Source organism: Ranitomeya variabilis, chromosome 3, assembly GCF_051348905.1.
Source record: "Ranitomeya variabilis isolate aRanVar5 chromosome 3, aRanVar5.hap1, whole genome shotgun sequence".
NCBI classification, from domain to species: domain Eukaryota; kingdom Metazoa; phylum Chordata; class Amphibia; order Anura; family Dendrobatidae; genus Ranitomeya; species Ranitomeya variabilis.
In genome coordinates this window covers 758,659,001-758,679,443 of record NC_135234.1, presented here as the reverse complement: position 1 = coordinate 758,679,443, position 20,443 = coordinate 758,659,001, and the positions used below count along the sequence as shown (strand labels likewise).

General features: G+C 45.3%; 1 protein-coding gene across 8 annotated transcripts in view; it reads right to left on the bottom strand.

The window, feature by feature from the left end:
- Window positions 1-20,443, bottom strand: part of TENM4 (teneurin transmembrane protein 4) — a 1,485,534-nt gene that overhangs the window by 59,778 nt on the left and 1,405,313 nt on the right. For all 8 annotated transcript variants that reach the window (XM_077298663.1, XM_077298665.1, XM_077298666.1 and 5 more), the window contains one exon: window positions 3,555-3,674. In XM_077298663.1, the coding sequence (XP_077154778.1) occupies window positions 3,555-3,674 (120 nt within the window). The remainder of the gene's footprint in view (window positions 1-3,554; window positions 3,675-20,443) is intronic.

Sequence of the window (20,443 nt, the reverse complement as noted above, 5' to 3'; positions counted from 1 at the left end):
CACATACAAAAAGAAAAATGTAGCCAACTTTGCAAAGTCATAATTAGAAAAAAAAAAAAAAGTGCGTATGTAGCCTCAATGCAAACGTACATATCACTATGGTAACAGACTACAAACAAACCCCGTGTAGTCAGATCCTGCAGTCCTGGATATTTCTGGGTAACTAGAGAGCAGACAAGGAAGAGGCTGTGGACCGAGTGGAGTAATGACGACCTGCAGGGTCAGATTCCACAAAGTAGGTTTGATGTCTAACCAAGGAAATGCATAACCTGCGTATAGGAGCTGCATACGTAAAATGAAAAATTGGTTGCAAAAGTCTATACAGTAGGTGGAAGCAGGGCTGTGGAGTCGGAGTTAGTTTTGGTTGGAGTCGGAGTCGGTAGAAATGTACCGACTCCAGCTTTAAAAAAAAAAAAGTATTAATATTCCATATTTGAACTTTCATATGAATTTTATAAATGTTACTCAAATATATATGTTCTATACAACTATGAACAACAGTGATAAGCAGTTCTGCTTGAGATAGAGACATTTCTTACTTCTTGTGTGTCACTGATCTCCACTGCCCTTATCTAATCTTATACTTGGTTAACCTCATGCTGCCCCAACCCCCCTACTTACAATGTATGAAACTGAAAATGTGTTGCAAATTCTTTAAGCTCTTCCTCTAGACTAGATGTTTACTAGGTGTGCGTCTTCCAAGCATATCACAGCTGCTACTCAGAAGAGGAAGACTGTAAGAAGTATTATCCTTTCAACAAACTTTGCATCAGTTAACTGTGAGTACATGAGGAATAACAGTATTACTGACCACTATATCAGTTGTACGACCTGGCAATAATTTTGTACAATTGTTTTTAGGAAAAACAATTGTCATTTGGATTGTGAATGCAGAATTAAAAACCTGAGAATGTCAAAGAAGCGTCACATTAAATCAGCTGTATTTGAACATTTCACCATCACTCAAGATAGAAAACATTATGTCTGTCAGTGTATGACAAATGATCCAGACGAAAACAAATGCTGTGAAGCCAAGATCAGTGCATATTCAGGCAAAGATAAAAATGCTCCTACCAGAGCTTCTAATCTAAAGAGACATTTACAGCGCTTTCATCCAGAAGTACTGAAAGCAGTGGATGAGAGAGATTGCATCCAAACCAATGTACCAGTGCCCAGCTCTTCCAGCCAAACAAAGGAGCAGAGAACTTTGCAGCCATCAGTTGCAAGATATTTTGTCAGTGACAAAGTTACTGTGACGATGACAGTAGATACATTTAAAAAAACAGATCATAGAGCTTGTTGTAAAGGATAGTGTGCCTATTTCATTATTTTCACGACCAGCTTTTATGTGTCTGAATGGGGAAATGGCCCGCAAGCTTGGTGTTTCTCTGGAGAGAGAGAGTATTAGAAAATTAGTAATCGAAGTAGCTTTTAAACAAAAGGAAGAACTTAAAAAAACTCTCAAGGGACACTTTCTGTTTCTTAAAATGGATGCCTGCACATGTCACAGAGTGAACTATTTTGCCATCAATGTCCGATTTGTTTGTGACAAAAATGAAATAGTTACCAAGACATTGGCAGTAAAAGACACCAAAGCTCATCACACCAGTGAGTTTCTCCAGGTCTTGCCAGAACCCCTAAATTTGACTCAATTTTGAAGAGACGTGCTGGAAAAGGGGCAATTATTGATCAAGCCACACGATGGGGCAGTACTTACTTAATGATTCAGCGCTTGGTTGAACTGAAAACCTTTCTTGTAGACATGGCTAACCCTCAGCTGACGCTAAATGAAAGTCAGTGGAATCAGGTGACTGAGCTGGAAAAATTGCTAGAGCACCCATTTACAGTGACTACAAAATTACAAGCAGAGGACTTAACTCCAGGTATTTTCTTAAAGGAGTAGAAGAACCTGATGTTTCGCCTGTCCCAAAGAGGAGGGTTAATTGCAAGTAGCATTGCTACATCAATGAAACGGAGAGAGGAGCTACTATTACAAAATAACATTCTTTTGGCAGCTGTTTATGTAGACCCAATGCATCGGATTCTTCTAGATGATCAACCGCTAACTAAAGGAAAAGAAGCTCTGCTTGAAATAGCAGTAAGGATGAAAGGGTTGCAGAACAGTCAGGAGGAACAAGAAGAATTTGGTCGTCCTGCCACATCTTCACCCTCATCAACTGATGAAGAATTTAATTTCGAAAAATATTTGGATCACAAGGACCGTGCAAAGCATTCCCGCATAGAAGAAGAGTCATCCCCATCAAAGAACACAGCCAGAACATTTCAGCAGAATTTTTCAGGCGCACTAAAAGAAATTGAGAAATTTGACCGTTCATCAAAAATAACAGTGCAACAAGCGATTCCTCTGTATCCTGACATTGTCAGAGATGTTGCCCGAGTGGTTACTGCTTTGCCACCAACCCAAGGTTGTTCTCTGCTCTCAAAATAATTAGATCAGATTTGAGGGCATCCATGAAGGAGGATCTGACAGAGGCAATACTTTTTCTGAGGACAAATTTATAGATTTCTTCTTATTAACTGCATAACAGTGTTTATTGCATATTTACTTACAAGAGTTTAGAAAAGTTTATAAAAGTTATTTGTTATATTCTAATTGTATTCTAATAAATATAGTTTTTGCTCTAAGTGGTCTGATTACTTATATGATGGTGAGAAACTGAATAAGCACAATGTTAATATTTTACAACAGTAAATTTATTGTTACGAATTGGCCATTTATGAAGGAGTCGGAGCCGGAGTCGGAACCTGATAAAATCCAGGAGTCGGAGTCGCAACTGTGGCTTACCGACTCCACAGCCCTGCGTGGAAGTCCACAAAGCTGTACCCCTGTAGCCACGGAGCACAGATGTGGCCACTACACCAGGATCTTGCAAATTTTTTTTTTTTTGCCCAACTTTATTATTTTAAAAATCAACAACGTAATGATTGCGGAACTTTTATTCAGCACAATGAAGAGGATTTCTCCGCCTGATACGTTCCCATCTCGTGGTTCCTTGTAGACGACCATTAATATTCCACAACATCGTCCTTTTTCGTGTTCCCAAAGCCGTCAACTCGCAGCAGCAGCCTGGGTCAATAGTAACGCTCCCATAGCAAACACGCAAGGAGGGGGTCCAGGACTTGTGCACGTGTATTTAGAAGATGGACCAAGGGGGGCGGCACTATTTAATTTTCCCTCCCGACAGCTTGTCCACATTAACAGCTCCTCTGGGGACGCAAGGGAATTATATTGCAGAGCTGTTAAACTCCAGGATGCTGCCTCAGCTACATGGCGGCATGGTGCTAATTGGCATCAACGATCAGTATGGCGACAGCTGTGCACTACTAGGCGGTAGTATATGGCTGACTATCTGTATAAAGCTGAGCATGGACAGAACACAACTGAGAGCCCCATAGATATTAGATCAAATCCTTAATAACCACACAACTATCTAAAGTAAAAAATCAGAAAAGGTATAAAAAAAAAAGAAAAAAAAAAAAGAAAACCGGATTCTTATTTGGTCATTTTTTCTTACTGGTGTAGATAGTGTTACCTGCCATCTTGCCTGCTGATGGTGTAACCCAGAAGAGGTGCACTGACGAAGCTGATGTTCACACCGACTAACGGGGTCCCATCTGATGTGATCACCTGACCGCGGATCACACAGGCATGTCTGCAAAACAAGAAGGGGATACAAGGGGTAAAAGGAAAGGAGAGGATATATAAATACAAACACTACAGACATTGGTGTTATAGTATTCTACATAGGGGCAGTATTATAGTAGTTATATTCTTGTACATAGGGGCAGTATTATAGTAGTTATATTCTTGTACACAGGAGCAGTATTATAGTAGTTATCTTCTTGTACATAGGAGCAGTATTATAGTAGTTATATTCTTGTACATAGGAGCAGTATTATAGTAGTTATATTCTTGTACATAGGGGCAGTATTATAGTAGTTATATTCTTGTACATAGGGGGCAGTATTATAGTAGTTATATTCTTGTACATAGGGGCAGTATTATAGTAGTTATATTCTTGTACATAGGAGCAGTATTATAGTAGTTATATTCTTGTATATAGGGAGCAGTATTATAGTAGTTATATTCTTGTACATAGGAGCAGTATTATAGTAGTTATATTCTTGTACATAGGGGGCAGTATTATAGTAGTTATATTCTTGTACATAGGGGCAGTATTATAGTAGTTATATTCTTGTACATAGGAGTAGTATTATAGTAGTTATATTCTTGTATATAGGGAGCAGTATTATAGTAGTTATATTCTTGTACATAGGAGCAGTATTATAGTAGTTATATTCTTGTACATAGGGGGCAGTATTATAGTAGTTATATTCTTGTACATAGGAGCAGTATTATAGTAGTTCTATTTTTGTACATAGGAGTAGTATTATAGTAGTTATATTCTTGTACATAGGAGCAGTATTATAGTAGTTCTATTTTTGTACATAGGAGTAGTATTATAGTAGTTATATTCTTGTATATAGGGAGCAGTATTATAGTAGTTATATTCTTGTACATAGGAGCAGTATTATAGTAGCTATATTCTTGTACATAGGGGGCAGTATTATAGTAGTTATATTCTTGTACATAGGGGCAGTATTATAGTAGTTATATTCTTGTACATAGGGGCAGTATTATAGTAGTTATATTCTTGTACATAGGGGCAGTATTATAGTAGTTATATTCTTGTACATAGGGGCAGTATTATAGTAGTTATATTCTTGTACATAGGGGCAGTATTATAGTAGTTATAGTCTTGTACATAGGGGCAGTATTATAGTAGTTTTATTCTTGTACATAGGGGGCAGTATTATAATAGTTATATTCTTGTACATAAGGGGCAGTATTATAGTAGTTATATTCTTGTATATAGGATGGGGCTTGTTGCGCAGTGGTTAGCATTGCTGCTTTACAGCACTGGAGTCCTGGGTTAAAATCCCACCAAGGACATCTGCAAGCAGTTTGTATGTTCCGTGTTTACGTGGGTTTCTTTTCTACAGAGGGCAGTAGTTTTGTTAGTATAAGGGTGTACTTTTAGTATAATCTGTAGCCTTCTTTATCACGCAGCAAGTCTCGAATTATCCAATTCCCGTCCCCTTCCCCCCTCTCTCAGATCCTGATCTAGAGCTCTATGTATTTGAAAAATGCATAATAATTCAGATCGTCATCTGGGACGGCTCAGCGCTGGAGTCTTCCCGCCTCTCCCTTAGGCTAAGTTCACACTAGCGTTGTGCGCCGCTGCGTCGGCGACGCAACGCACAACGCACGCAAAAACGCGGCAAAACGCACGCAAAAACGCTGCGTTTTGCGACGCATGCGTCGGTTTTTGCCGAAAATCGGACGCAAGAAAAATGCAACTTGCTGCGTTTTCTTGGTCCGACGCTTGCGGCAAAAAAGACGCAAGTGTCGCACAACGCAACACAAAAAAACGCATGCGTCCCCCATGTTAAGTATAGGGGCGCATGACGCATGCGTCGCCGCTGCGTCGCCGACGCAAACCCGACGCAAATTAGCTTAACGCTAATGTGAACGTAGCCTTAGGAGGGTTGAGTTTTGCATTATTTACACAGAGCCTGTAAGTGAAGCGGAGACCTGGCTGAGCAGATTTCTCAGATCACACTGATAAAAGGAGCCTCAGATGATATAACAGATGAAAACTCAGCAAAGGGATGAGTAACCGAACTTCAAGCCCGTGCCCCCTCCCATATCCCTCGCAGGATATCATGTCAGAGGATGAAAACCAATGAAGAAAACATTTTGGTTAGGCATCATACACATGGCTATAGGGCACCTATAGGACTCTTTACTGTTCCTCTTATACACTGCACTGTATTATGTACATATTGCACCCTTGCATGTCATGGCGGCACCATACCATTTTTTTTTAAACTATGTATCTAAAACGCTGATACAAATTTTGCTACCACTCTAGTTACTCTCTCATTTCACCCTCAAGTCAAACGACCCTTACATTTGGTGGAGAATGCGGGTTCTCTGCATTGTCTTTACTCCTAGTATTTTTTTTTTCCAGCAAAGGACTTATTATTATCTTATTATGATGACGCTGATAAAGCTTTTACCTTTCACAATTTACGTCAACATTTCCTCATTACTAAAACTGATTTTTTTTTTCTTTGGATTTGCTCTTAAATGTGTGTTTTTCAGATCACCGGATAATCCTTATTATTCCATTTTCACATCAGGTGCTTTCACTTGAGCATAATAATCACTCCTCAGTGGTGCAAGTCATATGCTTTATAAAAAAAAAAAAAAAAAAATCCTAAAAACATTATTTTCCCCACTTTGTTTAACAGCTTAGGTTGACTTATTTTTGCACTTAAAAAAAATGACCAGAAAGGTTTGAAAACCACTTAGATGAAAAAAATAAAAAAAATCCTCCCTCCATTAACTATTTATGCGGCAATCACAGCTGTTTCCCATCTGTAGATAAAGCTTGTGTTGACCAGTGTTTTTTTTTTCTCTGCTCAATTTGCAAATGCAGGGTACACGCAAAATAAAAATAAATGTAATAATATGTGTAAAGAAAAAAAGGCATAAGTTACAGTATATACTTTAGTCCCATCAAAAGCTGCATTTAGACTACTGCTAGGCAAGTCACACGCCGTATGTGCCATGTTCCCACCCTCTGAATGCACCTCTAGATGTCAAGCGTTTAACGTCAAGTTAATCAAAAAAGTTGATGGAGCGCAGCTTTCACGGAGACTTATGGCGGCTTAGGAGCCTCGGCAATTTTCGGAAGAGATGGCAAATAAGACATAGTAAGATTTTAAAAGGGTCCAAATACTTTTGTGAGCTGTCAATTGAATGCTCAATGCTCACCTATCTCTTCCAACCTCCCCACACACGTAAAAAATCAGATGTCTGATCAGAAAAGAGCAATAATCTACTGCCAAACTAAACTAACTGATTTTACTCTACTTTTAACAATAGGATCAGTGTTATGGTGCTGGTGGTTAGGAACACTTGGAATGACCTGATAGGTAAACCAGAAATATAGGACAAGCTCTGGGGGCGTGGGAACTTTACTGACCACAAACCTGATCCTATCACACACACTATAGGCAGCCGTGGAGCATACCTAACTCTCCCTAGACGCCTCTTCACAGCCTGAGAGCTAGCTACCCCTAGAGAGAAACAAAAGCCTCACTTGCCTCAGAGAAATTTCCCCAAAGTAAAGTCAGCCCCCCACAAATAATGACGGTGAGTTATGACGAAAATACAAACATAGGAATGAAAACAGGTTTTAGCAAAAGAGGCCCACTAGTACTAAATAGTATGAAGATAGCAAGGGAACTGTGCGGTCAGTATAAAATACTACAAAATATCCACGCAGAGAGTACAAAAGACCCTCACACCGACTCACGATGTGAGGGAGCGACTCTGCTCCCCAGAGCTTCCAGCTAGCAAGAAAATAGCATATAAGCAAGCTGGACTGAACTTATCATATACTGAGAAATATTTTCCAAAAGCAATAAGCAAAAATGAACTAGCATGAACTTAGCTTCTCCAGGAGGAGACAGGTCACACGTGAAGTCCCAGAGAGAACTGAACCAATACTGAATACAATGACAGCTGGCAACAAGTAAAGATCTAGGTGGAGTTAAATAGGCAACCAGCACTGCAGAAAACGATGCAGCTGGAGCCCAGCTAAAGACCAGCAGTATCACTCAAAGCCACCAGAGGGAGCCCACGAACAGAACTCAACAAAGTACCATTCACGACCACAGGAGGGAGCCCGAGAACGGAATTCACAACAGTACCCCCCCCTTGAGGAGGGGTCACCGAACCCTCACCAGAGCCCCCAGGCCGATCAGGACGAGCCAAATGAAAGGCACGAACCAAATCAGCAGCATGGACATCAGAGGCAACAACCCAGGAATTATCCTCCTGACCATAGCCCTTCCACTTAACCAAGTACTGAAGCTTCCGTCTCGAGACACGAGAATCCAAGATCTTCTCCACCACATACTCCAATTCTCCCTCGACCAACACCGGAGCAGGAGGATCAACAGAAGGAACCACAGGCACCACATACCTCCGCAACAATGACCTATGGAACACATTATGGATGGCAAAAGATGCTGGGAGGTCCAAACGAAATGACACAGGATTGAGGATTTCAGAAATCTTATAAGGACCGATGAAACGAGGCTTAAACTTAGGAGAGGAAACCTTCATAGGAACATAACGAGAAGACAACCAAACCAAATCCCCCACACGAAGTCGGGGACCCACACAGCGACGGCGGTTAGCAAAGCGCTGAGCCTTCTCCTGTGACAGCGCCAAATTGTCCACTACGTGGTTCCAAATCTGCTGCAACCTGTCCACCACAGAATCCACACCAGGACAGTCAGAAGGCTCAACCTGCCCTGAGGAAAAACGAGGATGAAAACCAGAATTACAAAAAAAAGGCGAAACCAAAGTAGCAGAACTAGCCCGGTTATTGAGGGCGAACTCAGCCAATGGCAAAAAAGTCACCCAATCATCCTGATCAGCAGAAACAAAACATCTCAGATAAGTTTCCAAGGTCTGATTAGTTCTTTCGGTTTGGCCATTTGTCTGAGGATGGAAAGCCGAAGAAAAAGACAAATCAATGCCCATCTTAGCACAAAAGGACCGCCAAAATCTGGACACAAACTGGGACCCTCTGTCCGACACAATGTTCTCTGGAATACCATGCAAACGAACCACATTCTGAAAGAACAGCGGAACCAAATCAGAGGAGGAAGGTAATTTAGGCAATGGCACCAAATGGACCATCTTAGAATAACGATCGCAAACCACCCAGATGACAGACATCCTCTGAGAGACCGGAAGTTCCGAAATAAAATAGATGGAAATATGCGTCCAGGGCCTCTTTGGGACAGGCAAAGGCAAAAGCAATCCGCTGGCACGAGAACAGCAAGGCTTGGCCTGAGCACAAATCCCACAGGACTGCACAAAAGAACGCACATCTCGCGACAAGGAAGGCCACCAAAAGGACCTAGCCACCAAATCTCTGGTCCCAAAAATCCCAGGATGACCCGCCAACACTGAACAATGAACCTCGGAAATAACTCTACTGGTCCATCTATCAGGGACAAACAGTCTCTCCGGTGGACAACGGTCAGGTCTATCGACCTGAAACTCCTGCAGCACCCGGCGCAAATCAGGGGAGATGGCAGACAGAATCACCCCCTCTCTGAGGATACCAGCCGGTTCAGGAACTCCCGGAGAGTCAGGCACAAAACTCCTAGAAAAGGCATCAGCCTTCACATTCTTAGAGCCCGGAAGGTACGAAACCACGAAATCGAAACGGGAGAAAAACAACGACCATCGAGCCTGTCTAGGATTTAGCCTCTTGGCAGACTCGAGATAATCAAATTCTTGTGATCCGTCAAAACCACCACACGATGCTTGGCTCCCTCAAGCCAATGTCGCCACTCCTCAAATGCCCACTTCATTGCCAACAACTCCCGATTGCCAACATCATAATTACGCTCGGCAGGCAAAAACTTTCTAGAAAAGAAAGCACATGGCTTCATCACAGAGCCATCAGAGCTTCTCTGAGACAAGACAGCCCCTGCTCCAATCTCAGAAGCATCAACCTCGACCTGAAAAGGGAGAGAAACATCCGGCTGACGCAAGACAGGAGCCGAAGAAAACCGACGTTTCAGCTCCTGAAAGGCCTCAACGGCCGCAGGAGACCAATTCGTCACATCAGCACCCTTTTTGGTCAGATCAGTCAAAGGCTTAACCACACTAGAAAAATTAGTGATGAAGCGACGGTAAAAATTAGCAAAGCCCAGGAACTTCTGAAGACTCTTCACAGATGTAGGTTGAGTCCAATCATAAATGGCCTGGACTTTAACTGGATCCATCTCGATAGTAGAAGGGGAAAAAATAAAGCCCAAACAGGATACCTTCTGGACTCCGAAGAGACATTTAGAGCCCTTCACAAACAAAGCATTAGCACGCAGGACCTGAAATACCATCCTGACCTGCTTCACATGAGATTCCCAATCATCAGAAAAGACCAGGATATCATCCAGGTATACAATCATGAATCTATCCAGATACTCTCGGAAGATGTCGTGCATAAAGGACTGAAACACGGAAGGGGCATTAGAAAGCCCAAATGGCATCACCAAGTACTCAAAATGGCCTTCGGGCGTATTAAATGCTGTTTTCCATTCATCGCCCCGCTTTATACGCACAAGATTATACGCTCCTCGAAGATCTATCTTGGTGAACCAACTAGCCCCCTTAATCCGAGCAAACAGATCGGACAGCAGAGGCAAAGGGTACTGAAATTTGACCGTGATTTTATTAAGAAGGCGATAATCAATACAGGGTCTCAAAGAACCATCCTTCTTGGCCACAAAAAAGAACCCTGCTCCCAATGGTGACGAGGACGGGCGAATATGTCCTTTCTCCAAGGACTCCTTTATATAACTCCGCATAGCGGTATGCTCTGGCACAGACAAATTGAACAGTCGACCCTTAGGGAACTTACTACCAGGAATCAAATTTATAGCACAATCACAATCCCTATGAGGAGGTAGGGCACTGGATTCGGGCTCATCAAATACATCCTGGTAATCCGACAAAAATTCAGGGACTTCAGAAGGAGTAGAAGAGGCAATTGACACCAAAGGAACATCACCATGTACCCCTTGACAACCCCAGCTAGACACAGACATTGATTTCCAATCCAATACTGGATTATGAACCTGCAGCCATGGCAACCCCAACACAACAACATCATGCAAATTATGTAACACCAGAAAGCGAATATCCTCCTGATGTGCAGGAGTCATGCACATGGTCACTTGAGTCCAGTACTGAGGCTTATTCTTGGCCAATGGCGTAGCATCAATTCCCCTTAGTGCAATAGGAAACTGCAAAGGCTCCAAGAAAAAACCACAGCGCCTGGCAAATTCCAAATCCATCAAATTCAGGGCAGCGCCTGAATCCACAAAAGCCATAACTGAGTAGGATGACAGAGAGCAAATCAAAGTAACAGACAAAATAAATTTAGGCTGTACAGTACCAATGGTGACAGACCTAGCGAACCTTTTAGTGCGCTTAGGACAAACAGAGATAGCATGAGTGGAGTCACCACAGTAAAAACACAACCCATTCTGACGTCTGTGATTTTGCCGTTCAATTCTGGTCAGAATCCTATCGCATTGCATAGACTCAGACTTCTGCTCAGAGAACACCGCCAGATGGTGCACAGGTTTGCGCTCCCGCAAACGCCGATCAATCTGAATGGCCAAGGACATTGAATCATTTAGACCCGCAGGCGTGGGGAACCCCACCATAACATCCTTAAGGGCTTCAGAAAGACCCTTTCTGAAAATCACTGCCAGGACACACTCATTCCATTGAGTGAGCACAGACCACTTCCTAAACCTCTGGCAGTAAACCTCCGCTTCATCCTGACCCCGAGACAGAGCCAGCAAAGTCTTTTCTGCCTGGTCTACTGAATTAGGCTCCTCATAAAGCAATCCAAGTGCCAGAAAAAACGCATCTACATTTAGCAATGCAGGATCTCCTGGCACCAGGGAGAATGCCCAGTCTTGAGGGTCGCCACGTAACAAAGAAATAATAATTTTAACTTGCTGAGTAGGGTCACCAGAGGAGCGGGGTTTCAGAGCAAGAAACAATTTGCAATTGTTTTTGAAATTCAGAAACTTAGATCTATCTCCATAAAACAAATCAGGAATTGGTATTCTAGGCTCTAACATAGGATTCTGAACTACAAAATCCTGAATGCTTTGTACCCTTGCAGTGAGATGATCCAAACTAGAGGACAGACTTTGAATGTTCATATCTGCAGCTGAGTCCTGAACCACCCAGAGATTAAGGGGAGGAGAGAAGCAAAACACACTGCAGAGAAAAAAAAATGAACTCAGGACTTCTCTTATCCCTCTTTTGTGAGGCATTAACACTTTCGGGCCAGCTGTACTGTTATGGTGCTGGTGGTTAGGAACACTTGGAATGACCTGATAGGTAAACCAGAAATATAGGACAAGCTCTGGGGGCGTGGGAACTTTACTGACCGCAAACCTGATCCTATCACACACACTATAGGCAGCCGTGGAGCATACCTAACTCTCCCTAGACGCCTCTTCACAGCCTGAGAGCTAGCTACCCCTAGAGAGAAACAAAAGCCTCACTTGCCTCAGAGAAATTTCCCCAAAGTAAAGTCAGCTCCCCACAAATAATGACGGTGAGTTAAGAGGAAAATACAAACATAGGAATGAAAACAGGTTTTAGCAAAAGAGGCCCACTAGTACTAAATAGTATGAAGATAGCAAGGGAACTGTGCGGTCAGTATAAAATACTACAAAATATCCACGCAGAGAGTACAAAAGACCCTCACACCGACTCACGATGTGAGGGAGCAACTCTGCTCCCCAGAGCTTCCAGCTAGCAAGAAAATAGCATATAATCAAGCTGGACTGAACTTATCAAATACTGAGAAACATTTTCCAAAAGCAATAAGCAAAAATGAACTAGCATGAACTTAGCTTCTCCAGGAGGAGACAGGTCACACGTGAAGTCCCAGAGAGAACTGAACCAATACTGAATACAATGACAGCTGGCAACAAGTAAAGATCTAGGTGGAGTTAAATAGGCAACCAGCACTGCAGAAAACGAGGCAGCTGGAGCCCAGCTAAAGACCAGCAGTATCACTCAAAGCCACCAGAGGGAGCCCACGAACAGAACTCAACAAAGTACCATTCACGACCACAGGAGGGAGCCCGAGAACGGAATTCACAACAGATCAAGTGTTGAAATTTAATGTAAGATGGTGTGACGTAAAGGATGAGAATCCCCAGCACTGTGCGGAATTTGTGCATGAGGACTGCCATCAACTGTCCAAACGGAACTTTCCGTAAGAGGAGGAGTTTCAGGAGTGATGCAACTCCCCTGGTGTAAAAGGCCCCGTTCCAAAATGGGAGAAGATTTGGCGCCAAGAGAAGGGACAGTCAGCACGTGTGTCGATGAAGATGCTGAGAACGTGGTGAGAGGCAGTCGCATGAAGCGTGAGCCAGCAAATTGTGGTGTGCCTGAAAGCAGAACCCAGGACTCTCCAGGCAAGTTCTGGAACCCAGACTTCATTGGTCAAGACCCGTGACCAGACCTATTCCAGTCACCTTCTAGGACTCAGACGATGACAGTCAAAGGCTGAGGCCCAGCCCTCATCCCATAGTCAGTCAAGCACCAAAGATTTGTGAGGAAACTCCACTCGGGGGTGTACAGCTGCGTTGGTGAACGGGAGTTGTGCGTGAGTCAGGCCGTTGCTTTCAGCACTGACATACAGTACATTGGTTGACCTGGGCTAGTACAACAGACAGGGCCAGTTGAATCAAAGGAGGCTCAATTAATCTTGTTAGACTTGGAGGAGGACTTGCGGCCTAGTGGGAAGAACAGGAAACCCCCACTAGGGCCAGTGTTAGAGGAAGAAGCAGTACAGTGACTCTCATAGTACCTGGGTCTTTACCACTGTCAGAAAGTTATAAAAATATATAATAAAAGACTGTTGTAATAGTTAGAGAACCTGAGGATTAATTATATATCTATTTTGTATATATCACATTGTAATTACTTTGCTTTGTTCCATTCATGGTTGCTATAGTTATTACAATATCACACCATACTAGAGAAATAAGATAGTTGTCTATTCTAGCTGAATTAGGCAGATAGGCAAACTTTACATTAATGTGTATGGGCCCCTAAGGCAGAATGAACTGGTGCTGAAGAATTTGAAGGGTTCTTTGTTGACCCCATTGCGGTTCCCAATTTTTAAGCTACAGTTTCAATGACAATGCTAAAAGCTGCTGCCTGGTATGTGTTGGCATTAAGTTGGCAGATGCACTTCTAGCAGGTTTGAAAGATTAAGCTCCTGTACATCTGAATAGACATTGGTGAACCATTTATAGAGACGAAGAACCAACTAGATGCCACAGGCTGCTCTGTAGAACATTAGGAACCTAACAAAATGAGACTCTGGACCTAATTAGAGGTAAATTCAAAATCAGCAGGGGCCATATATCTCTAAAGAGTTCTTTGTGAATCCCATGGTACTTCCCAAAGGTTACAAGCACAATATTGATGCAGATGGCCGTTGCCTCCAATGTATTGCCTTAGCTAGAAAATAAGATGGCCGCAAAATTTCTGTACTGATAAACATCTCAGCAGTTTACAAACAAGAATCGGGAAAGTGTCGCAGTCAGATGTGAAAGCCTGAAAGATGTTAGCAGCACAAAATCAGTGGGGTCCATATAGGTTTGTAGGGCTCTTTGTGAATCCCATGGCAGTTCCTAATTTTTAAGTAAGTTTTCCAATGATATTCATCTACTGTCATGAGCAGCAATACTTTCCCAGCACATGCAGTGTGTGCATTCAGTAAAAAGGTCAATCCATGCACTGCTTTGGGTTTCTCTTCTGACAACATGGGAAGGCATACGAGCCATTTAGATAAGGATGCCATATGATCCTTTGGTTATACATGGGAAACTGGGTGGAAAAGTGGACCCTCCCCTTATTTACATCACCAATGGATTGATAAACACGATTATCATGAGTGTCCAAGAAGCCCTTGTGCTGCCCAGATTATGGGTCACAACAGGGTGAAAGAACCTCATGGGATGGCACATGGTTGAGTCCTTGCCCAATGTACCCTGCGAAGAACCATGCAGTCATAGTTCTAGGCAGAAAAATATAGGGGAAAGCAAGAATTGGGTCAAATAAACCTGTTGATAAAAGAAAAGTAGAGGGGGGAAAGGTTCACCAAAAGCTGAAGTTTTCTTTTAAATGTTTTTTTTCTACCTCATATAACCCAACAATAAAAAAAAAAAGTAAAATAGCTAAGTAAAAGGCAATTGATGCTTTGTTCAAATTGTAACAAACGTGTAAACCCCCTTAAGAGTCCCGGCAAAGCAAAATTATCCTTAAATACGGCTAAATCTATTCCTCTCCATGGTAGACGTTGTTCAGTAATGGGCCTGGCGTAGCGAGAGGAATGGCACAGTCTGTGCCGCTTCTGGGCAGCCTTGGGATGGGAACGCTGAAAGCTCACGAGGAGAGATCCATTTACACAGTGTGAGAACAGATTTACATCCAGCCGTTCTTTGAGCGAGCGCTTTTACGCGGGTTTCTAAAGCCGCTGCCACCAGAACGGCATGGCTGCCTAATATCAGCGAGCGCAGGCATGATTATACCGTATTTAACTAGGAAACACGCCGTGAGAATTAAAATAAATGTGGACGTTTTCGGATTGTTTTTTCTCCTGCAGATTGAGTCGAGCGTTCATTGGGCCGAAGTTTGATGTTTACAACTAAGAAGGCAAGTTTTGGTAAAGAGGGCGCGTAATGCAAATCGTGAGCGCGGTATGTGCATTACTGATACTTGGGGGTCAAAAAAAAGAGAAAAAGTACAATATCGAACATAATGGAGTTGACTTTTACATTATTAGCCTATCCTTAGGGATAGGTCATCAATATCTGATCGGTGGAGGTGAGACAACTGTCTGCAGCTGGAAAGATAGGACAATATGGAGGCTATAGGAGGCAAAAAGGCAACGTTTTTGATAATTCTTTTATAAAACATGAATTGCAAATATAATATTTAGATCCAAATACATGTATTTAAGGAAAGTAATAATAATAATTTGTGCCCAAAGGTGGACAACCCCTTTAATAACAAATCTGCATGCCGTGTGCTCCATCTAGTGGTGGTTGCAGGTAGGCATAATTTTATTCAAACATGATCTATAACTTTAAGGGGAGGAGCATAGACGGCTAACGGCTGGTTCAAAACAAACTAAGCCCCACCCATTTGTCCAAAATCATAGGGATTAGGTGCTATAATAGAGACCCTATCATGGCTCCATAGAAAACAAAGATATAATATGCATGGGCGCTTATGAACAGCAACTATGGAATATCCACTAGGTGACAGTGTGTTTCTTCATAATTTAATTAATATTTCAACTTTAACAAATGTTTACATTTTTAATTATATTTCTGTGTTTTTGTTTGTTATTTTATTTTATCTTTGAAAACTTCAAATTTTTTTTTTTTGCACAATACAAAATGCTGCATCCAAAGTTTTCTACACTCCGAACAGAACTTGTCAGTGATAAATAAGGAAAAGGAGGAAACTGAAGAATCTAAATAAAAAGGGAAATCAACACTCAAAATTTGATGAAAAAAGGCCATTTATGCACAACTTTAATATTGCACTTAATAGTTGTGCACCCCTGAAATCTATGCCCCGGCCATGCTGGGATGAGCCCCCGTGTAGTGGAACCATAACTGATTTAATGAGCCATTCGCAGTTTCACTGTACCTATAACATCCAAAAGAAAAAACTCCACCCTGAGAAGAATAACCAGTGAGCAGAGGCATAATTATGGTGATGGAAGCCATTAACAAGCTGCTGTTGATGGATCTCTTACTGTATCGATGTCAGCAGTATGTTCACAGTTTCCAAATAGCAATTTTTTTTTTTTTCTTCTCTATGAAGAATGAGGAAATTAATATTTATATATGATAAAGATTCTTGACTTGACATTTGATGACTACAGAGAAAGTAATGCAGCAGGATCTGAACGACCCGTGCAATAAAAGCTGCTCAGTCTGTGCATGCAGAATACAGAGGCAAATGGGGACGGGCAGGCGGAGCAGGTGGAAAGTAACGTCAGACTGGGCTAGATGGTTTCTCTCTGAAATCAAAAGGTGCCTTAGGGACACCGCCCCGTCCCTCCCGCATGTGACACCGCCCCCGTCCCTCCCGCATGTGACACCGCCCCGTTCCGCATGTGACATCGCCCCGTCCCTCCCGTATGTGACACCGCCCCCGTCCCTCCCGCATGTGACATCGTCCCGTCCCTCCCGCATGTGACATCGCCCCGTCCCTCCCGCATGTGACACCGTCCCGTCCCTCCTGCATGTGACACCGCCCCGTCCCTCCCGCATGTGACACCGTCCCGTCCCGCATGTGACACCGTCCCGTCCCTCCCGCATGTGACACCGCCCCGTCCCTCCCGCATGTGACACCGTCCCGTCCCGCATGTGACACCGTCCCGTCCCTCCCGCTTGTGACACCGCCCCGTCCCTCCCGCATGTGACACCGCCCCGTCCCGCATGTGACACCGCCCCATCCCGCATGTGACACCGTCCCGTCCCTCCCGCATGTGACACCGCCCCGTCCCTCCCGCATGTGACACCGCCCCGTCCCGCATGTGACACCGCCCCGTCCCTCCCGCATGTCCTGCATGTGACACCACCCCATCCCTCCCGCATGTGACACCGCCCCATCCCTCCCGCATGTGACAGTCCCTCCCACATGTGAAACCGCCCTGTCCCTCCCGCATGTGACAACACCCCGTCCCGCATGTGACACCGCCCTGTCCCTCCCGCATGTCCCGAATGTGACGCCGCCCCATCCCTCCCGTATGAGACACAACCCCATCCCCCCAGTATGTCTTGCATGTGACACCGTCCCTCCCGCATGTGACACCGTCCCGTCCCACATGTGACACCGCCCCGTCCCTCCTGCATGTCCTGCATGAGACACCGCCCCGTCCCTCCTGTATGTTCCGCATGTGACACCGCCCCATCCCTCCAGTATGTCCCGCATGTGACACCGCCCCATCCCTCCCACATGTGACACCGCCCTGTCCCTCCCACGTGACACCGTCCCTCCCGCATGTGACACCGCCCCATCCCTCCCGCATGTGACACCGCCCTGTCCCTCCAGTATGTCATGCATGTGACACCGCCCCATCCCTCCCACATGTGACACCGCCCCGCCCCTCCCACATGTGACACCGTCCCTCCCGCATGTGACACCGCACCGTCCCTCCCGCACGTGACACCGCCCCGTCCCTCCCGCATGTGACACCTCCCCGTCCCTCCCGCATGTGACACCTGTTGTGAACTCTGTTTTTGGGCTCCCTCTAGTGGTCACAAGCGGTACTGTGTAGTGTTGTCTTTCTGCAGGTTGGCAGCATCAGCTGGTTCGTTATCCTTGGTTGGTTTCCTATTTAGTTCACCTGGATACTCAGTTCCTTGCCTGCTCTCAATGTATTCAGTGCTCTTCAGATTCCTTGTGACTACCTTGCTCCCAGTCTCTCCAAGACAAGCTAAGTTTTTGTTTGATCATTTTTTGATTATCAGCATTTATTATGTTTTTAGTCCAGCTCGCTAAAATGTGATTTCCTCGCTTGCTGGTTGCTCTAGGGGACTGAGTTTCTCCCCCCCACACCGTTAGTTGGTGCGGGGGTTCTTGAAATCTCAGTGTGGATATTTTGTAAGGGTTTTTTACTGACCGCACAGACCCCTTTACTATTTTCTGCTATCTAGTATTAGTGGGCCTCATTTGCTAAATCTGTTTTCACCCCTGTGTATGTGCCTTCCTCTTACCTCACCGTTATTATATGTTGGGGGCTTCTATATCTTTTGGGATTATTTCTTTGGAGGCAAGAGAGGTCTTTCTTTCTCTCTAGGGGTAGTTAGTTCCTCAGGCTGGCTCGAGACGTCTAGGATTTTTAGGCACGTTCACCGGCTACTTCTAGTGTGTTTGGATAGGTTCAGATTTGCGGTCAGTCCAGTTTGCCACCTCCCTAGAGCTTGTCCTATGTATGTTACTTAGCTGGAGTAATTTGTGATCCTCAACCACTAAGGATCATAACAGATACCGCCCCATCCCTCCCACATGTGACACCGTCCCTCCCGTATGTGACACCGCGCCGTCCCTCCCGCATGTGACAACACCCCGTCCCTCCCGCATGTCCTGCATGAGACATCGCCCCGTCCCTCCCGCATGTGACACCACCCCATCCCTCTAGTATGTCCTGCATGTGACACCGTCCCTCCCGCATGTGACAACACCCCATCCCGCATGTGACACCGCCCTGTCCCTCCCGCATGTCCCGCATGCGACACGGCCCCGTCCCTCCTGCATGTGACACCGTCCCTCCCGCATGTGACACCGCCCCATCCCTCCCGCATGTGACAACACCCCGTCCCGCATATGACACTGCCCTGTCCCTCCCGCATGTCCCGAATGTGACACCTCCCCATCCCTCCCGCATGTGACACCGCCCCATCCCTCCCGCATGTGACAACACCCCGTCCCTCCCGCATGTCCCGAATGTGACACCTCCCCATCCCTCCCGCATGTGACACCGCCCTGTCCCTCCAGTATGTCTTGCATGTGACACCGCCCCGTCCCTCCAGTATGTCTTGCATGTGACACCGCCCCGTCCCTCCAGTATGTCTTGCATGTGACACCGCCCCGTCCCTCCAGTATGTCTTGCATGTGACAGCGCCCCGTCCCTCCAGTATGTCTTGCATGTGACACTGCCCCGTCCCTCCCGCATGTCCTGCATGTGACACCGCCCTGTCCCTCCCGCATGTCCTGCATGTGACACCGCCCTGTCTCTCCCGTATATCCTGCATGTGACATTGCCCGTCCCTCCCGTATGCCCTGCATGTGACACCGCCCCTCCCGTATGTCCTGCATGTGACACCGCCCCGTCCTTCCCATATGTCCTGCATGTGTCCTCTTTTCCACAATGGTCCCACTAATGGCTGCCATATTGGTGCAAAAAAAAAAAAAGTCACACCCCCGTGCACACCCACCGAACAACATATAATAACCAACTGCTATGTAGAGAGTGAGGGTCCGATAGAAAACAAGTTAGAATAGTCCTACGACATTCTAAACATCAAAAACTCAGCTCTGTTACGGCCCAGCCGCGACAGGAAAGGGCTCGGCCCAGCCGCGACAGGAAAGGGCTCGGCCCAGCCGCGACAGGAAAGGGCTCGGCCCAGCCGCGACAGGAAAGGGCTCGGCCCAGCCGCGACAGGAAAGGGCTCGGCCCAGCCGCGACAGGAAAGGGCTCGGCCCAGCCGCGACAGGAAAGGGCTCGGCCCAGCCGCGACAGGAAAGGGCTCGGCCCAGCCGCGACAGGAAAGGGCTCGGCCCAGCCGCGACAGGAAAGGGCTCGCCCCAGCCGCGACAGGAAAGGGCTCGGCCCAGCCGCGACAGGAAAGGGCTCGGCCCAGCCGCGACAGGAAAGGGCTTGGCCCAGCCGCGACAGGAAAGGGCTCGGCCCTGCTGCGACAGGAAAGGGCTCGGCCCTGCTGCGACAGGAAAAGGCTCGGCCCTGCTGCGACAGGAAAAGGCTCGGCCCTGCTGCGACAGGCAAACTCGAATCTGCTTTGCCAAATATAAGGTAGGGTCTGCTGCACCAGATATAAACTTGGCTCTGCTTTGCAAGGAACAGACTCGGCTCTGCTACTCCTAGACAAAAACAAACCTCTGCTATGCCAGACAAATCCAGCACGGCAATGCTTGACAAAAGATTTGGTTCTGCTACAACAATAAATTGAT